This window comes from Anser brachyrhynchus, assembly GCF_964034855.1.
Source record: "Anser brachyrhynchus genome assembly, chromosome: 2".
NCBI lineage: Eukaryota > Metazoa > Chordata > Aves > Anseriformes > Anatidae > Anser > Anser brachyrhynchus.
Window position 1 is genome coordinate 15,910,190 of NC_137695.1, and position 12,967 is coordinate 15,923,156.

The following is a 12,967-nucleotide window of genomic DNA, read 5'->3' on the forward strand; positions in this document are numbered from 1 at the left end:
TGTCTGATTTAGATGGAATACACCTGTTGCTCATCAGCTGTCCAAAGGTTAGGAGCAGTGGTGGTGGTGTCCCAAAATAGATGGTGACAGAGGAGTGTTGACCTGAACACTTTATTTTCAATGGAGAAGAAGAAGTGTAGCCAGAGATCTTTCCATTCCATCCAAATTGCCCTTTTTGAGATACGGATATCTGTTTCCTCTGTAGGGAATGTAAAGAGCGTAAAGCTCAGGTGAGACGGAGTTACAGTAGCTGAAAGGTTTTATAAGGAGCCTAAGGGAGCACTGCACTGGTGTGGCCTCACCTCAAGTATTGTGTGCATTTTGGGGCACTACAGTATAAAAAGGACTTAAAACTATTAGAGACCCCCTCCAAAAGAAGGCAACAAAGATGGTGAAGGGACTAGAGGGGAACGTATGTTAGAAGCAGATGAGGTCCCTGGGTTTGTTCAGCCCAGAGCAGAGCAGGCTGAGGGGAGGCCTCATGGCGGCCTGCAGCTCCCTCACGAGGGGAGCGGAGGGGCAGGCGCTGAGCTCTGCTCTCTGGGGACAGCGACAGGACCCGAGGGAACAGCATGGAGCTGGGACAGGGGAGGGTCAGGCTGGGTGTCAGGAAAAGGTTCTGCACCAAGAGGGTTGGTTGGGCACTGGGACAGGCCAGGGACAGGCACTGGGACAGGTCATGGCACTGGGCCTGCCAGAGTTCAAGAAGCATTTGGACAATGCTCTCAGACATAGGGTCTGATGTTTGGGTGGTCCTGTGTGGAACCAGGAGTTGGACTCGATGATCCTTGTGGGTCCCGTCCAACTCAGAATATTCTATATTTCTAGGTGTTTCATTTTTCTATGTTATAAAGTCTAAGTTAGTGCATTCCTCATCTTTTTAGATCTTGCATTATAAATTTACATAGAGATAGGTACAGTAGTGATCAATAAATATTGATCTGTAGAGTATTTATATACATACAAAATTGCCAGCTGAAGCAGTCCTGTGATGCTATCCACCCATGAGGTATGGCCATCACATTACACTGTTTTGATCAGCTTTCCGTAGTCTCATCGTTTTGTTTATGAAAGGAAATCCAAATGTAGGAAAATGGGAGAAGGAAAGAAACTTCTGTAAGTAGTTTTTTAAGGACATAAATTTATTTTTTAGCTCTTTTGATTCATTAGTATATTCATTTTTTGTCCACCAGAGTTTTCTTTTCCCTATATATTTGAAGATGGTAAACATTTTGTTTCTTAATGTCATAAACTTGTTTAATATAAGACTTCATTTAACTGAAATATCTTTTCAATGCTCAGGAAATGGTATCTGCAAATGCAGAGTGTGTGAGTGTTTCCCCAACTTCACTGGCAGTGCTTGTGATTGCTCCCTGGATACTACTCCATGTATGGCATCTAACGGGCAGATTTGCAATGGAAGAGGAACCTGTGAATGTGGAACTTGTAATTGTACAGATCCCAAATTCCAAGGCCCCACATGTGAAATGTGTCAGACTTGCCTTGGTGTCTGTGCAGAGCACAAGTAAGTATCTAGAAAACCAAATCCTAGCTTCCATTCATTTGGCTTCATGGTGAATTTATGCGTAATTTGAAAAATATGGTGTGCCCTGAAATGCAGGAATATAATGCTATCTGTTTAGGTAATAAAAGTCTTAAGGTGAGAATCAAGAATTACAAACTAAACAGTGTTAAATTCTTTCTAAAAATTCTTTCTTAAATTCTTTCACTGCTGTTTTTTGTTACGCACAGAAATGGGTATATTACGTTAAATCAGTTTTATCCGTTCACGTTGACTTGGGCAGGTTACAGCTTTCCCCTATTTCATGTATGCCTGCTAACAGCCAACTTTCTGCAGAGTTGCAGGAAGCTTAGGTCTGATGTGACAGGCTGTAAAGTCAAGTCCCACCGTCTTGAACTTTTGGAATTAATGCAGCAAAAGTAAGCATAGATAAACTGCACAGTTTCCAGAATAGTTAAAATTTCAGCTAAGCTTTTTGCTTAGAACTTCTGTTTTGTTTTTAACCTTTTTTTTTTTTTTTTTCTAAAATCCTATTGAAGAATTCAGATTATCCTGACAGGCAAAAACTAAACTTAGATGTGTGGGGGCCAATGAAATCTGCATCCCTGTCTTAGGAAATCCAGATTTTTTCAAGGAAACTGTTTTCTACATTCAGAATTTTGAAATAAATTTGAGTAGTGGCTCTGCTGATTCCTAGCTTTGTGCAACTGACTTTAAGATTTCTCTTAGCTCAGTCTTTTTACTATAAAAATCCTGCTCAGTCTGCTATTTTTCAATGATTTATTCAAGTGATATCTTACTGTAAAACTAATTACACAGTTCGTTCTTTTTAACCCATCAGTCTCTCAGATACTGTTTCATTGTAAATCTTCTGCTCCTACATTAACTTCTTTGAGAGAATATTCATTTTCCAGGTGTAATTGTTGAAAATGTTTTAGAATTATTTCCTTTTAGAAGTTTAGGTCTTTTTTTTTTTTTAACCCTCTGTCCTTGAAGCTTGCCAGTCATTCAGTAAAACAGAAATTTGGCAAAGCAGGTTTTTGTTAATCAAAAGATACATTAATGTTACGACTGGTTAAAAAAAAAGTCTTGCTTCTTTTTTTTTTGCTTTTATGGCAATGTTTTTGTTTTTTGTTTTTTTCCCCTCATTTACATTTCTTTAGATTAAATGCTGAAAATCTTTTGTGAATATACTAGAAAGCATTGCTTCTGATTTGCATTTCCACAGGGACTGTGTTCAATGCAGAGCTTTCAATAAGGGTGAAAAGAAGGAAACATGTTCTCAGGAATGTATGCATTTTAACATGACACGGGTAGAAAGTCGAGACAAATTACCGCAACCAGGCCAGCCCGATCCACTGTCTCATTGCAAAGAGAAGGACGTCGATGACTGCTGGTTCTACTTCACATACTCCGTCAACTCAAATGGTGAAGCCAATGTCCATGTGGTAGAGACCCCAGGTATAAACATGATGTTGTCATTTCTCTGTCACCTTAATTTCCGCACTTACATAGTACAAAGTCGCTCTGGTTGTTTTGCCTGAGTTAGATGCATTCAGCAATAGGAACTATTTCCTGTGTGAGAGTTGCTTATCTCTGGAAACACAGTGGCTTTTTTAAAAACATAAGTCTCTCTAGATCTGTTTTTTCTTTAGGCTGATGGGAAAGGGTTTTGTTTTTTAAAAACAAAAAAATCAGGTATATAGATTTGTTTTCCGTTTGTATTTTTTTTCTTTCAGTAGAGATCGATTCCTAAGATAAGGAAATATTTAAAAGAAAAAAAAGTTGCGTAGAAGCAAAGTGTTAGTTGCTAACTAGCACATATCTAAGTAACATCTATATATATTACTTACAGTCTGAGATAAAATGAGGAACACCTTTTTTAACTTAAAGCTCTTGCATGTTTGAAATACAATTGCTAGCTATTTTATTCTTATACTCTGGATGAATTGCTTAAAGGGTTAGCAGTGTGTAGACTTCATCAGAATATTAAATATTCTATTGCTAAGATTAAACAAAAATTAGAAGGATAAAAATAAGATGGAATGTTACAAGATGTTCTGTACTAAAACTTTAGTAATTTGAAGTGAAAGTAGTATTATCTTTGGTACTCTAAATACTGGCTTCAGCGCAAAATAAAATTTTAAAGGCATCTTCATACACCTTACCTTCACCATTCTGTAAAATCATTTTTTCCTTGTTTTGTTCCCTAGAATGCCCTAGTGGCCCTGACATCATTCCTATTGTAGCTGGTGTGGTTGCTGGAATTGTTCTTATTGGACTTGCGTTGTTATTGATTTGGAAACTACTAATGATCATTCATGACAGAAGAGAATTTGCTAAATTTGAAAAGGAGAAGATGAATGCCAAGTGGGATACGGTAAGTGAGGAGGCTTTTATTTGTATAAAAGCTGCAGTAGTTGGTGAGGATTAGGAGATTGTTGTTCACATGCCCTACATGTTTCAGATTTGTTTCTCCATAGGACAGGAATACAGAAATATCCTTTTTTTAAGCTGATTTAAAATGTGTCATTTGTTACCAATAGCAAAACAAAAACAAACAAAAAAAATCACAGTCCTCTTCAAGAAGAAGATCTTGGTTTAGAAAAGTGAGTAATAACTTCAGTTGGAATAAAATTTCAGAGAGAAAATGTGATGGTGAGAGAATAGTTCAGCTTTGCAGTTGTACCACATTCTATAAAGATACTATTAAAATGTCTGTTAGAAGGTGAAAATCACACTTGTATAAAATAAAGAAGGAAATTTTATGCTTATGAAAGAGATCTTGTAAATATTCACATGGGATTAGTTGGGAGATTTCAATAACTGGTTGCAAGGTCATGATTGGTGCTGGCTTGTTGAAATCTTCCCAACCTCTTGACAACAGAAAAAGTACGTAAGAAAAGCAAGCCTTATGGTCTGTAGGCTTACATGTGATATGGGGTCTCTGCCTCTGGGAAATGCTAGGAATCTGCTAATCAAAAACCCTGTGCTACTGTTCTATAGGTCAATACCCATATACGGTTGGTGAGGGAATAATTTGAAAAAATCTCCTAGGATGTCTTCTGTTAAGAAAATTAAGTCTAAATTGGAAAAATAATACTAACAATTTTCTTTATATATGGCATGATTTTTTCAGTAACAGTTGAGAATGTTGCTTTTTTTTCCCTGTTGAATTATTCGACATTGACCATTTCTTTTACTTCAGCAAGAAAACCCAATATACAAGAGTCCTATTAACAATTTCAAGAATCCAAACTATGGACGTAAAGCTGGTCTCTAAGTCTCAGTTTGTATCTTCTTTCATTTTCTTCCTTTTTTTTCCTTTGCATGTCACTTCGAACTCACTGTGTGTCACAGTCAGTTAATCACAATTTGAGTCTTGTGCAGTTTATCTACTGCTGCTTTGATTCTGGGGTTTTAAAGAATGCAGCTTGAAAGTCTAACTTGTTTTGACAGAAAGATTGCTTACTTACTAATATCACCAGTACTGGCTTAAACTATTCTACAAGTGATATATTTTTTTAAATGAACTATTTGTGAATAACTATGTGGGTATATAATAGAACAGTTCTTTGGATTAAAGAAGCTCTTTGGATTGTGAAGAAATGCAGTGTTCAGGGAAGGATTTATCTTCTACACCCTCAAATCAGCAATCAGTTTGCTTAAAACTGATGTGTTTGCAAAGCTGGTTTAGATATTCCTGAGATATCCAGCCTATAAATATAATATTTTTTTAAGTGCTTTGGCTTATTAACCTAGCATAGAATGAGCCTGAATTTAAAGTGTGAAATGCATATGCTCTACTCATTTGGTAATTAAATATGCATCTTATTTTTTCCATCCCTATTTCTGTTGTAACTGGCAATATCGATCCTTGTAGCTCAGTCAGCTTGGGGCCTTCCTTAGAAAAGAGCATTCATGTGAGAGGAGGAAGTGTTCTTGTCCCCTCCAGATGTACATTTTGCCCTAGTTTCTTAGTCCTTCCTAAACTTTGTCTGAACTCCTAATTTGTTTGGAAATGCTGACTTCAGTTCTCTTCATACCCAGAGACAAACAGTAGTATCCAGAAGAGCAAGACAGTAAACCAGAAGTGATGGATATCCTGTGTAGACTTTAAGATTGCACTGTCTTGAATGCTTTAGGATTCTCCTCCTTCCCTGGGATTCCCAGTTGCTGGGGAAGGAGTGGGAAAGGGGGGATGAGTAGGGGAGCAGATGTCAGAGTGCTGAGAGGTAAGAAATGCAGAAAATCTGATTAAAGGGAGGGAGTGGGACCTGAAAACGTTGGGAAGACAGCACATCCCTTTAAATATCAAAGGGCTTTTTTCAGGAGCTAGTGGAAGGGAAGGATCTCTATCTCAAATTTTATTCTGTCTGCTGTTTCAATTTTCCAGTGTTGCACTTGAAAGATTTTGTAAAGAGAAAATGGGAATTAAGAGTATTTGAGCTCTTACCTGTCCTCACTATGACATTTTCAAATACTTTGTCTAGCATTCTGAGCTCCAGCTTGATGAAAAGTACTTTCCTTTTCTCTTTACAATCTTTTTATTTTCCAGTGTGTCCAAAACGGATTGTAAAAAAAAAAAAAAAAAATTTAAAAAAAATGTTTTGCTTGCCACAGTGACCACATTCACCTTCTTTCCATTTTTTTTTCTTCTCAGAGTTGATTATTTTGGGGAGGAGATTGAGTTCTTACTCCTCTTGAATATTTCACGTATTCCATCTGTTAAGTCTCTGTTACCTTCTTTTCCTGCTGTTCACTGACTTGTGTATTTTCTGTTCCGTGCAGAACAAGCATGTAACAAACCACATGGTGTGTAACTTCCATTCTTTCTTCTCACTCTCTACCCCATGACTCCTCCCAGGATATAATGTCTTCAGTGTTGCCATTTCTTCTCAAAATTCACTTCTTGCAGAAAGCTTTCTTTCCATGGAGAGTGAATCCTGCCTTCTTGTTTCACTTACTGTGAAAATCAAAAAATATGAAGGAGTGTAGGTTCTCAAGTATGATTTTAATCCTTTCTAGTATCCATGGAAATATCCGATCCTTGGAGAGAGAGGGCAGGCTGTTTTAGCTTTATTGGCCACCAGAAAGTATTGGCAGAACAGGTCACCCATAAAAAGAAAAAGGAGAAAGTCTTCCTTTTCCCTATATCTCAGATTTTCTGGGCTTCCATTCAATACGAGAGGAAGAAAGAACTGTCTCACGTTGACAAGGAAGTTTTCTGGAATCCCATTACAAGAAAAATCCACCGGAATAAGTTCCCTCCAGATGTGTACATACACAATAAAAGAAATTGTGTGCACTTTGTGTATCCCTTCCATAGCAGTCATACTGATACGTGGCCTGGTTACTGCCGCGAGCAGAGCTGCAGCAGCACACAGCTCGCCATGGACCAGGTGCCCGGGTACTTCACCAGCCCTGGGCTGTGGCACAGCGAAGGGGTTGTCCCCGCAGCTCCCTTGCATCTGGTGCTCAGGGAGGCTAGGCTGAACCGAGTTCAGTTTGTCCTTGGCCTGCAGCACCGACTGCATGGTTTAGATTTGTGCCGTTAAAAAGGTATTTGCTTAGTTGTAGGCTAGTTGTTTTCTTCTGGTCTTCCAGTCGTGGTAGGTGATGCCCTCTGTCACCTGTACTGCCCTCAACCTGGGCCTTTAGGTGATGCCCTCTGTCACCTGTACTGCCCTCAACTGGGGCCCCTCCTGGGCCTTTGCTTTATCCTCTGATTCAGTTGCTGTATTTACAGATTGACAGATGACTTGTCTTTTTACTGTAAAATAATGAGTAATGATAATGGTAATATAATGAATAAAACGAAAGTATGAGAGCTGAAAATCGTAAGAGCCAGCTCTTGAACAATTTGGGCGAGTTTAAATATTCTGGAGTGCAGTTTCCTACAGACCTAGGGTTTAAACCCACTATATAGGTATTTCAGGTGACTGTTGAAGCAGTAAGTCCATGGAAAAAAAAAAAAAGGAATAAAAAGGTTGATCAAACATCCTGTATAATAAGTTTATCCTTATAAAGCACCAGACTAAACTGTTTACTTCTGAACAGCCCAGTCTGATTAAAAATAAGTACTGTTGCAAGAACATGATGCTTTATTCTCTCTTGAAGGTATTTTTTTAAATGCCTCTATCTTTTGTCCAATGTATTTCATTCTATCTTGCATATAATTATTGTTTGTTGATTTGTTTTATTGTTGTTTTTGTTTAAGTGTGTGTGATGTTTTAATTTATAAGAACTTGTGGCAGAAGTTTTTCCTAACTTTGCATGCTTAAACCAGTGTGTTTTCTGCACTGGCATAAAGGAAATGGGTTTACTTACAAAGCCGTAGCTCTTGTCTAAGCAAGTTTGGACTACCACGTTTTAGTGGCCAGTTAAAAATAGGGAATGCTGCTAACCTCTGGAAGTTCGTACCGTGTGCCAGCTGTCAGGGGACTAAGTGAGGTGAGAGTTGGGTTAGACTAGTGGACGTATTATTTACTACTTCCATGTTAGTTTTAATAATAAACTGTCCAGAAGACTTTGCTGAGACAGAGACTGAGCGTGGCTGGCAAGGCCAGTGCTGCCAGTGCCTGGCTAACAGAAGCCATTCGGGCGCCTCTCTTCTGGTTACAGGCAGTAAAGCCACACAGGCTGCTAAGGTGATTAAGCGCCAGGTTGGGTTAAGCTGAGCAGTTCTGACTGTGGCGACTGAATCTCCATTATTCGTAGCGGGAACTGAGACGCTCAGCTGATGTGGGGAGGCACCTGGTTGAGTGCTGCTCTGTGACCTAAATCCCAGTGTGACTTCTTGTAAATGTAAGCCCAGGGGAGGACAGTACAGCATCTCACTTTCTTTGTAAATAGGCGTTATGCTAGCTAAATAAAGAGCTTGTACATCTCAAATCATGATTTCTCTTGAAGAAGCATTATAATAAATATTTACAGTCATATTTTGCAAATTGCATTTTGGACCTGATTCCAAATAGAAATTAATTGCGTGAGTTGTACCCTGCAGATTTCCAGGTTTTACTCCTAACCTTTGGACTGATTCCTGCAATACCTGATGGATGGAAGTTACTGCTCTTTTACAAATAAGAAAATGTAAACATATACCTCCATGCTTGTGCAGGGGGTAGTCTGTTTTGTAAAATGTTGAAGGTTAAAAGCACAGAGTAACAAGTGTTATATAATGCCTTGCTGTTGAAAAGCTATGTGCATTATTTTCTAATCTGTATTCAATATAGCCTACTAAGCTTATAGACTTTCTCTGAACTACAAATTTTACTGTTTTTTTTTTCTGTGTGTGTGGATTTTTCCTGTTTTGTTTGTTTCCGAAGTTTTTGTTAAAACTTGTCTAGGAAACAATCAACATACGTTGCCAAGCCCTTTGAGGCATAATGAGGTATTTCAGTTACTGATGAAATCCCTTATCCCTGGATGTTTTTTTCAGTTTAATCTGTATCTTACTGTTTCAAAACCTTTTAATAAAAAAATATTCTGGGAAGAAGGTACAAATAATTTTTGCCTTGATAATTTTTCTGGCTGAGAACTAGCCACAACACTGTGTTTCTGTCAGAAATAAATTCTTTCCCTCAGCTACCCATCCCTTTCCAAACCAGTAGATGACAGATTTTTAATCAAGAGAGAGTTGTCCTGGCATCTGATAGAAGAGCCTTTTACTGTTACCGTGTATTTGTGAAGTTTAGCCAACACTGGACACCTAGTTCCACGTTTACCTCAAACCAGATGATGCTGACTCAGGTCTTGAGGAGATGAAGTAGAGAATCTTGATTTCCAGGGAAGAGACACTGTCCAGCAGTGCAGTTTCTGGACTTGAGAGATTAGGCTGGGGTGGCAGATCTAGCAAGATTGCATGCGCTTCTTTGGTTCTGGCATGTAGAAAAGCCTACTTTAAGGAGAAATACCCTTTTTGTCTGAGAGAAACTGTGACAGAAAGGCAGAATACCAGCTAATTGGGCTTGCCCTAGCAGCAGGAGCTGCCTCTGTTGGGGTACAGTCACTTGTCCCTTGCCAGATCTCACAAATAGAAGGCAACAAACTTCCTAGGAATTGATATGAAGGTTTCAGACCAAGTTGTTTCTTGCTTGTCTTGTCACCTTTTGGCACATCCTGTGGTATTTGTAGTTGATGTTCAATGTTTACGACCCTGGAAAAAACAGGCATGCTTAATCTCTATAAATCACATATATTTACAGGGGCTTTGAGTTTCTTAGAAATAAAATGAATATTTGGAACAGCATCTCATGGCAAGATGCAACCCGTTTAATGGGTAATACTAGTCACTTAGGTTTAGACACTTTACAGAACACCTGCTATGTGCCATCTGAGCTGAAGTGCTGTGTGAAGTACGATAAAAGACTACTTGAAAATCTACTTTATTAAAGCAATAAGTCTCTACCAGACACAGTTTGCTCTACACCCAAAGCCAGACTATCAAAGATTAAAGGAAAAAAAATGTCATCCAGGGTTGGGGTGTAGGGCTAGGATTTCCTTTGACTGTAGGAACAATAATTTTAACCTGAAATGTTTTAAATGGTTTGTAATTTAATAGGGCAGAATTGAATAATGGTGTTATAAGTTATCTCAGCTGGGAGGAACCTCAAAGATACTCCCTTCCTAACCTTCAGATATTCCCCTGCTGCTAATGAAGGCCAGATACAGTTCTAGCCAGAGCAGTGCTCAGGCTGAGATCTGCTCTGTACTGAATTTCCTCAGAAATTATTCATACATGCACAGAAGAGCTTTACATTGATAAACAATGTTTATTTAGCTTGAAGTGTAGTTGTGGTAAGAGTACAGTACTGGAGATGCAGGCTGTATCAGTGGAGTTCTAGCAGGTGGAGTTTTTTCTAATAAGATTTATCTATTCATTTAGAGTTCAACGAGTTCATCGTAGGTGTGCAAAGATGTGCCATAAATGGAGTAAGATTTACTGAGATAAAAGGAAACTTGGGGACAAGGGAAGTTTAAACTTAAAGTAAGCTTATTTTAGAGGTTTTCAAATCTCAGTAAGAGAGAGATAAGCAGTTATGTGGGCATTCCTCTTATCAGTAGAAATAATGTTTTTATTACAGCATTCTCACCAGGACACTAATCTCTTAGTTTTAACTATGCATTTTCTGTATATTGGGATGGGGGGAAACCTGCAGGAATAAAATGAGAATGACAAGTGCTAATGTTCAACATTAAATATTGTATGTGTATTGTTAAAATAGTACAAGCCTTTCCAATCTGTTACTAGAATTAAATTATAATATGAAATAAGCTATTCAGATATTAATTATAGCAGAATGTGGTCTGTGATCTGTCATAGTTTCAAAAGATATCGTTTGCAGTTCTTTAAAAAAGCATAATGGGCTACAGACCTGAGTTGACTGCTCAGCCCTGAGATACGAGCATATGAGGTGCAGCAGTATTGAAGGAAACCTGTGGCATAAACTGAATAGGATCATGCCCTAACCCTTTGCTTTATTAGCTAAGCATGCCTTTGTTAAAGTTGCAAGAGGGAAAAATAGTTTGACTTAAGCTGTTTGTATACAAACAAAACATTTGTGGATAATTTCTTAAGCTAATTTTCATACTTCTTGCAAACACAGTGCTTTTTTCATCTCTTTGAATGTTAATATAAATGTTTTTCTTTTTCTAGGGTGAAAATCCTATTTACAAGAGTGCAGTGACAACTGTGGTCAATCCTAAATATGAGGGAAAATGAACACTGCTTGTATAACTTCACAACACTGTATGCAGCATAGCAATTTTTGTAGTCACAGTAAGATAGATTTAGGGCAAACTGCAGTGATTTTACTAATTCATTACATATAGGTTTGTTTTCCTGTTCAGGTTTTGAGAATGTACCATATGTAATTTTTTTATTTTTATTTTTTTTGCAAATAAAAATAATCAGTGCCGGGGTCTGACAAAAAAACTTGAGACTGTATAGCCTAGTCAGCTAAGGTCACATGGTGCCTTTTTGACCTTTTTCCACTCCCTTGCTGTGAATCTAGATCTTCTACAGGGTGTGATACTGCTATGACATGATGGGAGGGAAATGGTTAAAGCAATCAGCATGAGGGCTCTGCCTAGCCATTTAGTATTAAAATTTTTTAGCTTTACAGGGAAATCAGGGCTTGAGTTTGCAGGTATAATTAAACTCATGTAGCATGGAGCTGGTGAATAACTGGTGTTCTACTTACTAGATATATGATTAAGTATATGGTAAGTTGAGTAAGTTGGAAACGAGGAGAGTAAAGGACTGAAAAAGTGTGTGCATACTTATTTTTAATTGCTTATTGCCAGGTTATGGTTAAGATGAAAGGGTTTGGAAAGAATTTTAAGAAGGAATAAATAGCTTTAAAACACGTGCCATTACTGAAAAAGTTGCTGACTGGTAACTTGCCTAGTTTTTCTTTGTAAATTCAAGCCCTGGGTGGCAGTATCATGAAGTACTTTACCAAGACATCCTCAAAACTCATAAGGGCCTTATGTCATACTGTGTCTTTCTTCTGTAGTTTCCTTAGTTTAAAGCCTGGTGCTTTGTCACCCTTCTAATCTTTTTAATGTATTTGTTTGCAATTCTTTTTGTAATATTTTTGTATCAACACAAGCTTTTTTTTTTTTTCTTTTTGGGCAGTCTTAGCTGTAAATTTGCCTTTGCCCTGTAGCTAAGATTGCATAGTTTGTCATGTGACGAGTCACACATTTTTGACATGTGCCATGTATATTTGCCTTTGACCATTCAAACTGCATCCTAGTCATCTTCTTGTTTTAAGTGCCTTTTTATTTTAACAGATGTTCACTTTTTACAGTGCTATTACTGAAGTTATTTATTAAATAAAAGTACCTTAAAATACTTGAATCTTGTCTCTGTCTTTTAAAGATGATACTATTGGGGAAAAAAATAAAGAACTGTGTCTGGGAAAGAGGTAATAGATATCTTAATAATACAAAGTACATCTTTTACATCAAATTTGAGAAAATTTAGGTTAAAAAGGTAGGTTAGGTAAAAGCAATCTTGGGTAACAGAAGTCATTTGTTGTATAAAAATGCATAAAGGTCAGGGTGCAGCACATACAGCATCAACGTATCACGTACAGTGACAACTGATGTTAAGCCACTGCCTTTTATTTGTATGTGTGCTAAAGAAGTGCTGTAGTTCAATACTCTTCTATCAAATGGACTACGTGGTTAATGCTGTTTCACAACACATGAGAAAAATAATGCATTTTTAGGAAAAGAAAATGTTAATGAATTTTTAAGGGTGCAATGTTCTAGATGTATTATCAAAACCACTTTGTAATTAAAAACATGGTATAGTATGTTCATGGAATCGACTCTGTACGATTTTTGGGTTTTGTGGTTTTTTTTAAACTTCTCAGGATAAACTGAAGTAGCAGTAGATATGGTGTGCCTGTGTGTGTTGGTGTCTCCAAGGGC

The 12,967-nt window shown here is 37.7% G+C and overlaps 1 protein-coding gene and 1 long non-coding RNA gene across 4 annotated transcripts in view; one reads left to right on the plus strand and one right to left on the minus strand.

Annotated features, from left to right (window-relative positions):
* The window catches only part of ITGB1 (integrin subunit beta 1), a 44,700-nt gene extending 32,311 nt beyond the window's left edge, over positions 1 to 12,389 (plus strand). For 2 of the 3 annotated variants that reach the window (XM_080581461.1, XM_080581460.1), the window contains 4 exons: positions 1,303 to 1,525; positions 2,751 to 2,983; positions 3,736 to 3,902; positions 4,731 to 5,751. In XM_080581461.1, coding sequence (XP_080437587.1) covers positions 1,303 to 1,525; positions 2,751 to 2,983; positions 3,736 to 3,902; positions 4,731 to 4,805 — 698 coding nt within the window. In that variant the 3' untranslated portion in view covers positions 4,806 to 5,751. Of the gene's footprint in view, positions 1 to 1,302; positions 1,526 to 2,750; positions 2,984 to 3,735; positions 3,903 to 4,730; positions 5,752 to 11,180 lie in introns of those variants that run through there. The other variant, XM_080581459.1, reaches the window with a different exon arrangement.
* LOC308190297 lies at positions 5,906 to 11,174 on the minus strand. The gene is made up of 2 exons (XR_013947050.1): positions 7,234 to 11,174; positions 5,906 to 7,177 (listed from the first exon to the last, which is right to left on the minus strand). It is a non-coding gene; the product is annotated as an uncharacterized lncRNA (long non-coding RNA).
* Positions 12,390 to 12,967: the final 578 nt, after the last annotated feature.